Raw genomic sequence first — 13,952 nt, 5'->3', positions numbered from 1 at the left:
GTCTTCCACTCGACAGGCCAATGTCGTTCCCAGATCACTGGGGTTTGCAGTTCACCAAACTCATACACAGCAAAGCCGAAGGACCTACCGACCCAAAAAATAACCAGCTTTCACCGAACTTCACTGTGGTGGTCACAGGAGCAGGCAAAGGTCTTGGCTATGGTATTGCTGTAGCATATGTTAAAGCTGGTGCAAGCCGCATCGTGATATCCTCTCGCACAAAGGCGGACCTCGACAAGCTGCAAGATGAACTTCGATCTAGCAATCCCAAAGCTGACATCCTGGCACAAACCTGCGACACGATGAAGGATGAAGACGTGAAGAAGCTTGCTGACGCTACACGAGCGAAATTCGGACGCCTCGATGTCGTCGTAGCAAATGCTGGCATCATCTCCAAATATATCAAGGACGGGAATGGCAAAAAAAAGCTACCCGTTGGCATTGTAGAAGACACCGACTTCGATCGAGTCATCCAAACGAACTTCATGGGGTCGTACAGAGTAGCCAAGCACTTCGTACCTCAACTGCTGGCTACCAAAGATGGTCCGCAGGCGTATATATGTATCACATCGATTGCAGGTCATTGCACGGACTCCAGTCTTACGCCTATCGCGTACAGCCTGAGTAAGACGGCTATAAATCGCATGGTAGAGAACATGCACAATGATCATCAGGCGGATGGTCTGCAGGCTTTTAGTGTGCATCCGGGTGCTGTGTTGACACCACAGACTGAGCTGCATCATACTACGCAGCTGGGTTCCGCGTGGACAGATCGTACGGTGCCTTGGACTCAGCAGTCAGTATCTCTGCTAACGTGTGGCAGTGCTCGTGGATGACGTTGGACTTTGTGGTGGCTTTCTAACTTGGTTGACCAAGGAGCGACGAGGGTGGCTGTCCGGAAGATATCTTTCCAGCAATTGGGACGTCGATGAGCTAGCTGCCAGGAAAGATGAGATTGTCGAAGGTGACAAGCTGACATTCAAGATGGTAGTATAGCCGCCATTATTGCACCAGATGATCAGCCAATAGCACAAAAGTCGTGGGTATTTAACGCTCAATTATTGTGGTAGGTCGCAATCGTTGCTGTCTTCTGTGGTACTGGCATTGCAGGGACGTGCTGTTGTTGCTTCTTGATCGGGAGCAGATACAAAAGCACCCCATCAAACATCCCCAAGGTCAAACGAGCGTTCAAGCCTCACGTGGCTAACGAGAAACAGGTTGACTCCTCGGCCACAACCAGGTTTCATGGCGATCAGGTACGGAATCGTTTTGATTCGTGAGAATTATCGAAATAGAAATGGATTTACTTGACAGGGTCGAACTTGTGGATGCCGTGGCTGTGACCCTGTGACGTACTTTTCATGAAACAACCACCATCAAGTATCTGCACTGAACTTGCAAATGTTCACAACAACAACAACAATATCTTCAACAACAAACTTGCAAATAACCAATATCGATCGATCATGAGCTTATTGGTAGAAGGCGGAGAGTATCGCGGCGAGTCTGGCAAGACTTATCTCGCCGTTGGGCCACTTGGACAAGCCAATGTCTGGACCGCCGTCGAAAAGGAAAACAATGAAAACATTGTCGTGCTCAAAGCACCTGCCTCTGATGACACTGGAACGTCATGGCCTCTCTTCCAGCACGAGATGATAATGCACGAGCTGCTGAAGAACTGCCAATCAGTACGAAAGCAAGTCGATCGCATCTCACCAAACGCGGATTCCGGTAGTCCTCCAATACTGGTCTTGGAAATCTTCGAGACGACCTTATGGCATGCTCGGACCAAACGACCTTTCACAAAAGCAGAAGTCCGGTCAGTCGCAAGGCAAATTCTGCAAGGCTTGAAGAGCGTCCACGACCAAGGTCTCGTTTATGCCGACCTCAAAATGCAGAATGTCATGCTCAATGGTTTCGACACCACTGTACCTGGAGATGGAAGCAAGCTCGAGGTCAAGCTTGGCGACCTTGGAATCGTAATGCAGCCAGCCAAAGGCACTGTCCAGCCTGTCGCATATCGTGCTCCTGAGGTCTTCTTCAAGGGCGAAATTACTCCTGCTGTTGACGTGTGGGCTTTTGGTCTCGTCTACTGCCATCTCATGGAGGCCATTAACCGCTTCGAGCGAACGGGTCTGTACGACGATTTGTATGTTGGAGGAGGCTCCATGCGCGAACGCGAGCAAGCGATGAGAAACGCCATTGGCAACGACTACGATCTCCAGAACAACGATTACTACAAGAACTGTGCTTTGCCATATAGAGACAACCGCCATGAACCCGGTCAGCAGTGGGACGAGCTGCGGAAACGAGGCCTGGATGAGGAAGACGTCGAGTTCCTACAGTTCATCCTTGCGTCAGACCCGAGAAGACGACCATCAGCAGCTGATGTTCTCGAGACGAAGATTCTGGGTGGAGAGGGACTGGACGAGGCTCAGGTGCAAGGTATTACCTCAATTCCGCAAGACCCCACAGGCCATCTCATGCCACAAGTCGATGGCTTGTCAGAGCAACACACCTTCAGTGCGGGGAACTCTGGTGGTAGCGCCCAGCGCCTGCGTCGTGATGCAGGCAGTATCTCACGAGAAAGTCCTGGATCGATAGATCTACCTCCTCGACGTGAGTCACTTCTGCGCGGCGCAAGTCAGTCGGTGTCTACGCCGGGTATGACCTTGCCTGGTGGAGCACAGACACCAGCATTACCACCCGCACAGAGACAAGATGGCATAGATGATGTGCATGGTGGTGTCAGGGCACACCCACTTGTCAGAAGTGCTGTCCAAGCTGGTATCGACGAATCACAGCGAGAGGCGAGCAGGTTGAAGACTGTCGACAGTTCCAACGAGCAAGTAAGCAACAGCCACGGCGGAGGCGTTCCATTTGCCTTGTCAGATGGCTTCAACGAGCACAAGTGTGTGGGCGGAGAGTCGAACATCTCAAATGGACTGGTTGCAAATGCAGGACAACTGGACGCGGCAACGGATGGGCTACCACAGCCGTTACCTAGCCATCTCGGTCAGAACTCATCATCTGGAGGCACCTACCTTTCTTACCGTTGATTTGGATCAATTCAAAATCGATTGACTGTACGTTCGACGGCGCATTGGTGACATTGTACGATATATCGAGCATGAGGGTTTGGCACGTAACCTAGACTGGCATTGGGGAGGGTTGCATCTGTACACTACCGGAGTACGAGAGATATGTAATCATGGTAGCACTATTTCGACTCAGGTCCCTTCGAAGTTCACTTACAAACCTTTGAAACCACTTTCGAGATCCTCGCCCGCAGCTTTGCGTACGAAACGCGCCGTCTCCTCTGGCATCTTGATGAACGGACTGTGGCCAGTGGGTGCTACCTCAGCATGAAGCGCTTGACCCATAGCTTTCAGCGCATCAACGGCCTGGATCTGCATCGCATACGGACATGCATTATCCTTATCGCAAGCCAGATAGCTAACATGTATTCCTTGAATCGCAGCCGCAGCATCTGGCATCGGAGTCGTATTTATGGCATACGACTGAGGTTTAAGTCGCCAGACTGCTTTCTGGGCTTCGAGAGTGTCTAGATCGTTGTACAGGACTTCGATGGCGCCGGGACCGGCGAAGGGCAGTGTCGTGTCGCCTTCGTGCAGGTACTGAGCTAGCAGTTGGCCGCCCATTGCCTGGAGCATGCTGATGCCTTCTGAAAGAACGAATCCGGCGATGATGACCAACGATCTGACACCATTTGCATGGCCTGCCGCTTTGCGAGTATCGAGACTGAGGTCTCTAAGAGCAGCAGTGCCGACAAGAGTGCCGTATGAATGGACAACGACTACGACGTCTTCACCACCATCGAGAACTTTGGTGATAACTTGGCGAGCAGCAGATACGTCGTCGTTGAAGTCGACCAGTCTGCCATCGATGTATGGCTCGTGTGCGTTACTGGGAAGGTTCACGCCTACGCAGCTATAGCCATCCGCTTCGAGAAGCTTTTGCACTGTTTGGAAGTGTTCCGGGACATGCTGCAAAGTGTCAGTGAAAGGGTTCAGACTGCAAAGCTCAGAGGACATACCCAAGCACCCGGCACGAGGACGATCGTTGGCTTGGTCATGTCGAAAGTCTGGTGATGCTTCGGAGGGATTTGATTTGGACTGCTATCAGGACCGTCTTCACGGTAGCTATGGCACAGGAAGTATCGCTGTATATTCGTCACATGCATGTAGTTGGTTGGGTGCTGAACATATAGGCAGCTGCCTTTCTCGTTGCGCTTGTCCACGCTAGTAAACGAGGATTCTTTGGAATCAACTTTTGGGCTGTAAGACGCCTATTTTTTCAGCTGATGCACGACTCACGGATAGCTTTGCATGAAAGTGGAATGTGAGGGACGTCATTTTATGCTTGCACTACGCTTGGTCCCACGACCTTGCTCTATTGGAGATGTCAAAGTCTGTTTGGTTCAAAATTTCATTGCTCCCGGTGAAGCCTGAAACTGGCCAACACATTTCGAATTTCGATCCTGCTTTCCTTGAAATTGTCCCGCTCGTCCAATAATCGTGGCTTTTGACCACGACGCATGTCAAGCCCACATTTGTACGACCGAACAGTACATGTGACAGGACCATCCAGGGAACCGGCAACCTCCTCAGTCGCACCACAGAGCGTCAGCGGCCCGTCAAAGCCGTTAGGTCACGGGCTGATGGCTGTTGCCATTCAATCCAGTTACGCCATGAGAAGCTGAGTTCATTATCCGAAAGCAATGAGCCGCTTTCCCGTCAAAACCTGACCGACATGGTTCTGCACCGTTTCGAACCTCATGAACGAGCACGACTCACTCTCCAGATGGTTGAACAGGGCAGCAAGCGAGACAAAATCCTTGCTGCAGCCACGATTTGGACAGTGATATCCCTTCTGCTTGTGCACAGGGGAGTTGAGGTGCTGGGTGAGACCCGCGTGCTTGACGAAGGTGCGATGGCAGAGATAGCACTCCCAGGAACGACCATTCCAGGCATTGTCGTTGACTTCGTAGGTGGTTTGATTGTAAGTGAGTTGTTTGTTGGTAATGACGCCGTTGGGATCGCGCTCGCGAATGATGCGGGTGATGCTGTCGTGATTGAGACCAGTGGCTTTGGGGCATGAGCCGGTCTCGAGATGATGACATAGGCCACTTGCTGTGGTGTAGCCGACTTTGCAGAAGGGACAGACGATGTTGGAGCCACGGTGGATCTTTGAATCCAGGTGCTGTCTACCACGTCAGTAGAAGTGTTGTGTAATATGAGTAGAGTCCATTCACGTACCATCTTCAGATTGCTCTCACTGTCGAAACGGCGCGCGCAAGCCTTGCAGTAGTGCCTCCAGTGACCAAGCGATGCCACATGCTGATCTCTAGCATGTTCCGAACGGAAGGACTTGTCGCAAACCTCGCATTCGTACGTCGGAGCCCAATGCGAAGTGTCATTCATGTGTTGATTGCAAGCACGTTGTGTCTTGAAGGTCTTGGGGCACGTCTCGCACTCTGGCCAGTGATCCTCATGGTCCATATGGTCATGGCAGTCCTCGAGGTCGTAGAATTGCTCGGTGCATGTCTCGCATTCGTACATGGTGGCGGAGTTCAGCGGTCAAGGTTTTCGTAAAGATTGAAAGTGTTTTGGTCGTGGCTCGAGGTCTGTTGAACCTTTTGTACTACATCCTGGAGGCCACATATCGGAGGTGAATGCAAACGACGCGCATGCCGTCGCGCAGAGGTGGGTCGGTGAGTGCTGCTGTTTGTCGATACAGATTCGCACGTTGTCTGCTCTCGTTCGTACCGCCGCAGTCTCGAACAGATGATCGAGTCTACGTCACGATAGGTCTGCCGGTCCATGGTGAAGGCGTTGTTGTGGCACGAAGAAGCCATCGCTGTGTGTTGCAGCTACTTCCCTTTACAGCTCAGCTCGAATCGAATCAGGCCACAATCAGGCATCAATAAATCGTGCTTTTCGGAATCTCCTTACCGTAGAGGCTTCTTCGTTTCCAGCCTCCAAGCAAGTAGCAAACAAGCACGACGGAAGCAAGCGCAGCAGATGGATGTCGCCACCTGCGTCCGATACCAAACCTACGCGCGATGAAGTAAGCCATACGATATCGTATCCAATGCCAGCCGGATCGCAAACTGACACCCGCGTAAAGGGCACACGAACCCAAGTCCTCCTCGCCGGAGCCTGCGCTGGTCTGATCTCACGCTTCTGTATCGCCCCACTCGATGTCCTGAAGATCCGTCTACAGCTCCAGTATCACTCTCTTGCCGATCCGCTATCTGGGCCCGTTCGCCGACCGCCGTCTGGTGTGCTACGGTTGGCAAGGGATATCTTCCGTCATGAAGGCATCACGGGATTCTGGAAGGGTAATATACCCGCTGAAGGACTATACCTGAGCTATGGAGCTACGCAGTTCTTGGCGTACAGGAGTGCGAATCAGGTACTGGAAGGAATGGAGGAGTCTGCCAACGTGAAACTGCCGGGAGCTGTGCGAAGCTTCGTCTCGGGTGCGGTAGCAGGCACCGCAGCGACTACCATGACCTACCCACTCGATCTGCTTCGCACGCGTTTTGCGGCGCAGGGCACAGAACAGGTCTATGCCGGCCTTCTAGCAAGTCTCCGCGACATCACCCGCCTCGAAGGACCAAAAGGCTTCTTCCGTGGCCTACCAGCTGGGATTGCACAGATCATACCCAATATGGGCCTCTTCTTTGCTTTCTATGAAGGTTTCAAACCGCTCGCAGCGGACATCCACCTACCGTTCGGGTCTGGAGACGCTGTTGCTGGTATATCAGCAAGTATCCTGAGTAAATCTGCTGTCTTTCCACTGGATACGGTGAGAAAGCGGCTGCAGATCCAGGGACCTACGCGAGGGAAGTACATCGGTGGATCAAGGATGCCTGCTTATGAGAGAGGCGTGGTGGGCACGATCAGTATGATTATGAGGAAGGAGGGGTGGCGGGGATTGTATCGGGGATTGAGTGTCAGCTTGATCAAGGCGGCGCCGGCGAGTGCGGTGACGATGTGGACTTATGAGCAAGCCTTGCATCTCTTGCAAAGTATGGATGAGGAGCGGGAAGTATCTTGATAAGCAGTCGACACGATCACACCATGCGTCACCAACAGTCGATCATCCAAGCACGTATTCATTGTATTGCCTAGTTTGAGACTGCCGTGAGCGCTTCGACCTCGAGTGCCGCATATGCGCTCGCATGTCACCTTTTACAATAGCAATGGAACGTGGTTACCTTACGCAAAGTCGAATTTCGTGCATATACGCTTGCTACCGCCTCGTGATCAAATCGACTGACCTAAGGGGGCTTCGCAGCGCGCAGACGCGCTTACTAACAAACGCGACCTCCTATCCCGTCTCGTCCCCTATCAGATGTCAGACGCCCGGACATCAGCCCCTCAGCCCATGTATGCAAGAAGTGATAGTTGAAAGGTAGGACAACGTTGCTTCCATCTCCCTCATCACTACAGCTCGGTTCTTCGCCCGTCTACTTCGATCTTGACCATCTCATATACTCCACGATTACAACTATGGATCCCATAACCATCACACGCTATGCCCGTCTCCTTGCTGTGCCCATTCCCTTCGCATTAGCTGGGTAAGTAGACCGCTGATGATGACCTATCTAACAAGCTTCATTGACGAGTTCTGACCTTCATGACCTTCAGCTACTCCTTCGCCTTCTCCCAAAACGCCGTCCCTCTTACCTACGACCTACCAGCTGAACAGAGCACCCCGATCTTCCGCGGCGTTTACACCCAGGGCGCCGCCGTCGTCGCACCCGGCGGGATCCTCGGAGCGGCTTCCGCTGCTTGGCTAGCCTACAGTCTTCCTGAGCAACAGCGCGTATGGGCCACCATTGCTGTCATGAATCTCATGCCCCTTGTTTGGACTGGATTGGTGATGAACACTGGGATCCAGAGGTTGCTGGAGATAGGCAAGGACAAGGGAAAGATGGCGAAGGCTACGTCGAATTTGGAGGTTAGGCAGTTGCTTGGACGATGGGTTTTGCAGAATTATGTGCGGGCAGGGCTGTATGTCGCTTCTGGTGTGCTTGCGTGGAGGGCAACGATGGTTGTTTAGGGATGTAGATATGAGGGAGACTGAGGTGTGACGCTTGATGTGTTTGTATTCGAAGTTGTACTTAGCGTGGCATCAGGGGAGATATCAAGTCCTTGTAAAATTTGGAGTAATCGCTACACTACACTACACTACGACCCATCTCATGCTTTTGTCCAGTCAGGTACCAAGACCATTCGACTCTTGATCTTACCCTCATCGAGATCCTTTACCACCTTCGGTAAAGTCTTCATCGACCCTGTCTCAACACTAGGCTTGATCACACCCTTGGCTAGCAGATCCATACACTCTCGTAACGCCTCCATGGATCCATTGTAATGGCATTTGATCGTGACGCCCTTCAATACAGTGACCAGCGGAATCATTGTTACAGTAGGACTGATCAAACCGACCTGCACCATTGTGCCTCCAGCCCGGACGGCGAATTGTGCGCTCTGGAAAGTATCTCCATGACCGACGAAGTCGATGGTCGTATCGATGTTGACTCCCTTCTCTGCAGCGAATTGCTCGATGGATGGAGAACCCGAGTTACCCGTGCAGAAAGCGTCTTCTTTAGCGACACCAAGACCTACGGCGAGATCAATGGTCTCCTGGCGTTTATCGACGACCAAGATCCGCTTGACTCCAAGATGCTGTGCGATCTTGACGGCATTCAGGCCTAGCCCTCCGAGGCCATATATAGCGATTGTCTGGTGAGGTTGCACTTCCGCCGTGTACCGGATGGCATGATAGGCAGTCAACACGGCGTCCGGCGCCACAGCAGCAATTGGCATGTTTACGCCATCGGGGACCTTGACAGCCGCCCGAGCCATAATATTGACATACTCGGCGAAGAAGCCATCGCTGATACCGAGACCGTAGTTGCCGCTCTTATTGCCGTGGCATAGACGTTGAAGACCGATCGAACATACGGGGCAGGAGCTCTCCTCGCATCCGGGAATGATCAAGATGGCCACTTTGTCGCCGACTTTGAAATCATTGACGTTCTGTCCGAGCTGGACGACTTCACCGGCTCCTTCGTGGCCGAGTGTGTACTGTGGTCGCATGTTCATGCCTGGTGGCGCTTCCTTCATGCCCAGCAGTGTGCAGTCCTGTTGCCAGTCAGCTGCTTGAATGGGCTCGAGGTTTTCGACCTCTATTGTCTTCCTACCGAATGGCAAACTCCAGCAGCCAGGATCTTGACGAGCATCTCACCATCGCCAGGCTTCGGTACATCGACTTCTTCGAGTATAGGCTCAGGCTTGCCAACATGGACTTTCCAAGCTTGCATCTTTGATGGTAGTGATTGAGACATATTGTTGGTAGCACGTTCCTTGCAAGTCGGCTTGATGGCTGGGAGATGTAGACACGACACTAGATAAGGCGAACAATATAGATCGTTGCGTGCACCTAGGCAACTGTGGATGGTGAGGAGTCGTGGGCTTCAGATCGTTCCTGCCGAGTACGCTCCTACTGCAGCCCCGCTCGAGCGAATGCTTGAAAGGATGTGGCTGACATCAGCTGATTTTCGAGAGCATGATCTTGATTCAATTGGCACTTTCACTGCCGTATCCATAGTTCGGCGAGATTGCATGAACTGCGCGACGTCCATAGCGGGTAGTTGTCCTCGATTTCCCGTGGCAATTCGCGTCCATCGCTTCCGGTGTTACACTGCTCCCTGGACTGGTGATGTGCTATCGACAAGTCAGGCGCCCACTTTTCGAGCAAGAACATATCATGGATACGCCGTATAATTGGCGGTCCTGTGAAGCGCCCAAAGGCTCAGTATATGCCCCAAACATACGGGTCGATGCTGATGCTGCTTTGATCTCGCGTCTCAACAATGCTCAATGGTGAATGCCTGAATTCTGCATGAGAGCCTGACGAGCCTCCCGAGGTCCAAGAACAATACCCTCGACCCACCAACTCACAACGAGTTCGCCGTTGCCATCTTGTGCACAATTATATTTCGAACCATGTCATTAGTCGGTCGTAAGCTAGCTGTCGTATCGGCAAAGTGCAGGGCGCAAGCATCGGGCAAGCTTCCAGGGACGGAACGACTCTTCAAGTCTGTGGCCGCTTCCCAGCAGGAATCATCGTCGACTCCTACACATATTGCTGCTTCAGGCCAATCACTGCTCCACCGATCCGCCAAAGGTGGACACTTTCAGACAAGCAGAATAGCTCACGCTTCTCCTAGTACTTCGCCAATCTATGAGACCACGACCAATGCCACGACTACATCTGGTTGGGATCCTCAGGCCTTCGATGTATCCTTACTCTGGCTCAGAGACCTCTGCGAATGCTCACGCTGTGTCGACCCTTCGACTAAACAGAAACTCTTCTCCACCGTGGACATACCGCCCAACATTCAAGGCACCCGGTTGCCCAGCTCCGATGATGCAAAGATCACACTGCGCTGGACAAATGACATTGTGGGCTATGGAAACGATCATGTAACTACACTATCTACTGAAATGTACAGTCAGAACAGCCGCAATTCATCTGGAGGTCCACTCTTTGACATCCCAGCACGCAATCTCTGGCTCGCGCAACACTTCCGTGCTAAGTGTGAAGACATGGATTACGAGCACTACATGCAGTCCGATCACAGTGTCCTTCAGGCACTACAACAACTACATACCCACGGTCTCCTCTTCCTGACCAACGTCCCGGACTCGGAGAAATCAGTCTCTGCCATCGTCGAGCGCATTGGTCCGCTGAAGAACACCTTCTACGGCTCGACCTGGGATGTCCGCTCCGTTCCCGAGGCCAAGAATGTGGCGTACACCGCGCAGGATCTGGGGTTTCATATGGATCTGATGTATATGCAGCAGCCACCCCATTTGCAGTTCTTGCACTGTATCCGCTCATCTGCTGCTGGTGGAGCGAGTCTGTTCACCGACAGCTTCAGAGCGGCTAGGGACCTCTGGGTCGATGATCCTGATTCTGTAAGAAATCTTGCACAGCTGCCGGTCAATTTCCACTATAATCATCCTGAATTGCATTATTATCACCAATCCCGGAGAGTCGTGGAGTTGAAGGATGGTGCTAGTCTGGACTCCCTGCCGTCTGGTGAACAAGGAGCCAAGATGCTTGCGGATGCTATACGCAATGTATCGTGGGCGCCTCCTTTCCAGGCACCTTTCATCAACCCGAACGCTAAAAAGCTTGAAGAGATCTCTGGTGAGACGCTGATTCGCTGGCATGCTGCCGCGCGCAAGTTTAGTGAAGCTGTTCATCAGCCAGCTGGTATTTATGAGCGGATGATGAGGCCTGGTGAGTGCGTTATCTTCGACAACCGCCGTGTACTGCACGCGAGGCGAGCTTTTGAGGTTGGAGACGCTGGGAAGGAGAGGTGGCTGCGAGGCGCTTATATGGATGAGGATCCCTTCTTGAGCAAGACGAAGGTTATGCAGAAGCTTCAGGCGACTGTTTGAGTGTTATGCAACAGAATTGGAAGAGTCGCCCCTTGTTGCTATCCTCGGTAACGAAAGAGCGCAACGCTCATCGGCCACTCCGCCACCACTCCGCCGCCACTCTGCAGCATCCTCTTGCATCTTTGCTCGAAGTCCATTTGGTGCATATGCTGCTGGTGGAGGAGGCATGAGCGCTCCTTTCGGGTGCGGACGGAACGCATCTTCGCCTGCAGCTATGGTCTTGAGCGACGTCGACCTATTTGGTGCTCCCTTGAAGACCCCAGGGCTGTTCTTTGGCGGGACTAGTGGTGATGTGTCCATGCAGATCAGTGGTATTGGTTGTATCGGCGTTGACACCGAAGGCTTGGCCGAGCTGGTACTGAAGTGTCTCGTTGTCCTCGACCTCGGCGTGGCAGCTACAGGAGCAGGATACTTCTCGATCATTGTGGGCGTCCTAGCTGGCATCCTCGCTACTTCCACCAAGTCCTGTGGAGAAGATGGCGCTAGCCGTACATGCCGTCTTCTTTTCTTCGACTGTATAGAATGGTACACGATTGGCAAATCAATCAGCGTAGGCAAGAAGGGCTCCACCGATTCTTGCTCGTGGCCTGGAGAGACTATATCAGGAACCTGCGGCTGCTCTTCTTCTTCGTGCACAGTCTTCAGTCTAGTGCTGGTTCTGAAGGCTGCTGAGTGTCGGCTGGCACGAGTCTTGGATTGGAGTCCTCTCATCACGCCTGGCTGAGCTGGTTGCGGGGGTAGCGGAAGGTGCTTCTTGTCGTACTGCTCTCGCTGCTTCCTCCAGCTGCCGAAGTCCTGAGCAGGACTACGCTTGTGCCCCGTTGGGGACACTCTTTTCGAAGGTCGACCAAGCGGCCACGATATATCTAGATCACCTTGACCGTTTTCGGTGCCGCTCGCATGCTCATATGCTACCCCTGGATCACAACTCCAGCGCTTCGCACGATCTTCGTAAGGCGTCTCGGCAATGCTTTTCCGTAACCACAACATCCTTTTCTCGAAATTTCCAGGCAGGCCATATGAGGTGTAAAAACGCTCCTCACGGTCAACAAGATACCTATACTGCTCGTGAGTATATCTCTGTCTGACCGTTTGCTCGTGCGCCGCAGATAGGCGGTTGAATAGCTTGTGGAGCATGAAGGCGCAGAAAAGAACGAACAATGTGGTCACAGCGCATAGTATCGCCCATCGTGCTCCTACGGTGACCGAGTATGTGTCGCCATACAGATGCATGGGTGGTGATCAGAGACAGTGTATTGGTGGCTATGCGGGACTATGAGGAAATATACATCGTGATCATCGTTGCACGAAACCACGAGCAGGCAGAGGACATGAGGGAACTGGCATGTGGCGATGGATGCATGATCCACGAGTCGTGACAGCGCTGTGCTGTCGCGCACAAATTTGCCGGTCTTCAAGGGCGACAACTCAGCTTGCCAGTGATCCGCATCGTACCAGAAGAGGGAAGACAGACTGCTTCCTGAAGACTGTTCTTTGCATTGGGCTACTAAGTGTCTCGAGCTTAATACTGAACTATGCTCCTGTGGTACTCGCCACATCTGCTTCTGATGTTCAGGTTTTTGCGGAGTAACGAAGATGTTTGACATGCTATACTATGCACGAACAAGTACGAGCAATCGGCTTGTAGCATGAAACTCTTGCCCAAAGGCGTCAAGAACATAACAGTCGCTCCTGCTTCTCCTCGTCCACAGAAGAAAATATCATCAGACCGTCTCCCCACTCGCGCTCGAAAGCTCCTCCCGGAAGTCCGTCGACCATCGTCGGGACATAGCTTCTCTCGAAAGGGCGACATGCACTTGTGGTGGTGGCTGGCGATAAGCCTCGTACACAGGAGGCGTAGTCTCCAGGGACGAACGTCTGGATGGTACGTGCTCTGGCTCTGATATAGCAGTCCTGCCAAATGTCGGTGCAAGCGGCCATGAGGATTGCAGCGAAGGTCGATCGATTAGGCCATAGCCAGCCTTTCTCGCCTTCCTGTTTTTTCGACTTAGCCAGAACGGCATACGTTCTGACAAGGTGATCCTGCCAGGTGGTGGTGGAGACCTGCTCGCTGGTATCAAGAAGCTAGCTCGATGTGGAACGCCCATCGTACCTCGTCTTTGGATCGCGGACTGCCTTTCGTGCTCGCGTAAGACGTCGCCAACGGTTGTTGCTCGACGGCCATTGCGTCGCAGTGCTCGCATATGCCGGTCATGGCGGAAGCCGTCGAAGATGCTTTCAACAGAGCGTCTGGTTGTGATGCAGAGAAGAATCATGGCTATGACGATGGTGAGAAGTAGGAGGACGAAGCCAAACACGGCGAAGGGGTCGTAGATGCTTAGGCCGGTTATGCGGAAGGCATTGTGGATGTTGAGGTAGTCGATCCAGGCGTCAAGAAACATAGCACTATGTTATTCGCCGATTATCTGGCTGTCACGATTC

General features: G+C 52.6%; 9 protein-coding genes across 9 annotated transcripts; 5 read left to right on the top strand and 4 right to left on the bottom strand.

The window, feature by feature from the left end:
- Positions 1 to 20: 20 nt before the first annotated feature.
- On the top strand, positions 21 to 996 carry LTS14_010479 (uncharacterized protein; the record flags this gene model as incomplete). The annotated part of the gene is made up of 2 exons (XM_064843155.1): positions 21 to 774; positions 824 to 996. 2 exons carry the CDS (start codon positions 21 to 23, stop codon positions 994 to 996), a joined length of 927 nt encoding a protein of 308 aa, XP_064689274.1.
- Positions 997 to 1,245: 249 nt separating this feature from the next.
- Positions 1,246 to 3,059, top strand: LTS14_010478 (uncharacterized protein; the record flags this gene model as incomplete). The annotated part of the gene is made up of 2 exons (XM_064843154.1): positions 1,246 to 1,256; positions 1,382 to 3,059. 2 exons carry the CDS (start codon positions 1,246 to 1,248, stop codon positions 3,057 to 3,059), a joined length of 1,689 nt encoding a protein of 562 aa, XP_064689273.1.
- Positions 3,060 to 3,251: 192 nt separating this feature from the next.
- LTS14_010477 (uncharacterized protein) lies at positions 3,252 to 4,096 on the bottom strand (the record flags this gene model as incomplete). The annotated part of the gene is made up of 2 exons (XM_064843153.1): positions 3,252 to 4,007; positions 4,058 to 4,096. 2 exons carry the CDS (start codon positions 4,094 to 4,096, stop codon positions 3,252 to 3,254), a joined length of 795 nt encoding a protein of 264 aa, XP_064689272.1.
- Positions 4,097 to 4,728: 632 nt separating this feature from the next.
- Positions 4,729 to 5,582, bottom strand: LTS14_010476 (uncharacterized protein; the record flags this gene model as incomplete). Its single annotated transcript, XM_064843152.1, has 2 exons — positions 4,729 to 5,223; positions 5,280 to 5,582. The coding sequence occupies 2 exons, from the start codon at positions 5,580 to 5,582 to the stop codon at positions 4,729 to 4,731; spliced, it is 798 nt and encodes a 265-aa protein (XP_064689271.1).
- Positions 5,583 to 6,048: 466 nt separating this feature from the next.
- Positions 6,049 to 7,086, top strand: TPC1 (mitochondrial thiamine pyrophosphate transporter; the record flags this gene model as incomplete). Its single annotated transcript, XM_064843151.1, has 2 exons — positions 6,049 to 6,090; positions 6,151 to 7,086. 2 exons carry the CDS (start codon positions 6,049 to 6,051, stop codon positions 7,084 to 7,086), a joined length of 978 nt encoding a protein of 325 aa, XP_064689270.1.
- A 455-nt stretch (positions 7,087 to 7,541) lies between these two features.
- LTS14_010474 (uncharacterized protein) lies at positions 7,542 to 8,094 on the top strand (the record flags this gene model as incomplete). Its single annotated transcript, XM_064843150.1, has 2 exons — positions 7,542 to 7,609; positions 7,680 to 8,094. The coding sequence occupies 2 exons, from the start codon at positions 7,542 to 7,544 to the stop codon at positions 8,092 to 8,094; spliced, it is 483 nt and encodes a 160-aa protein (XP_064689269.1).
- Positions 8,095 to 8,234: 140 nt separating this feature from the next.
- LTS14_010473 (uncharacterized protein) lies at positions 8,235 to 9,385 on the bottom strand (the record flags this gene model as incomplete). Its single annotated transcript, XM_064843149.1, has 2 exons — positions 8,235 to 9,182; positions 9,242 to 9,385. 2 exons carry the CDS (start codon positions 9,383 to 9,385, stop codon positions 8,235 to 8,237), a joined length of 1,092 nt encoding a protein of 363 aa, XP_064689268.1.
- Positions 9,386 to 10,046: 661 nt separating this feature from the next.
- LTS14_010472 (uncharacterized protein) lies at positions 10,047 to 11,510 on the top strand (the record flags this gene model as incomplete). The annotated part of the gene is made up of 1 exon (XM_064843148.1): positions 10,047 to 11,510. The coding sequence occupies one exon, from the start codon at positions 10,047 to 10,049 to the stop codon at positions 11,508 to 11,510; it is 1,464 nt and encodes a 487-aa protein (XP_064689267.1).
- A 1,724-nt stretch (positions 11,511 to 13,234) lies between these two features.
- Positions 13,235 to 13,912, bottom strand: LTS14_010471 (uncharacterized protein; the record flags this gene model as incomplete). The annotated part of the gene is made up of 1 exon (XM_064843147.1): positions 13,235 to 13,912. One exon carries the CDS (start codon positions 13,910 to 13,912, stop codon positions 13,235 to 13,237), a length of 678 nt encoding a protein of 225 aa, XP_064689266.1.
- Between the last annotated feature and the right edge of the window lie 40 nt (positions 13,913 to 13,952).

This window comes from Recurvomyces mirabilis (assembly GCF_035927965.1).
Source record: "Recurvomyces mirabilis strain CCFEE 5264 chromosome Unknown scaffold_43, whole genome shotgun sequence".
NCBI classification, from domain to species: domain Eukaryota; kingdom Fungi; phylum Ascomycota; class Dothideomycetes; order Mycosphaerellales; family Teratosphaeriaceae; genus Recurvomyces; species Recurvomyces mirabilis.
The sequence above is the reverse complement of the archived record's forward strand: the minus strand, read 5'-3'. Positions and strand labels throughout refer to the sequence as shown.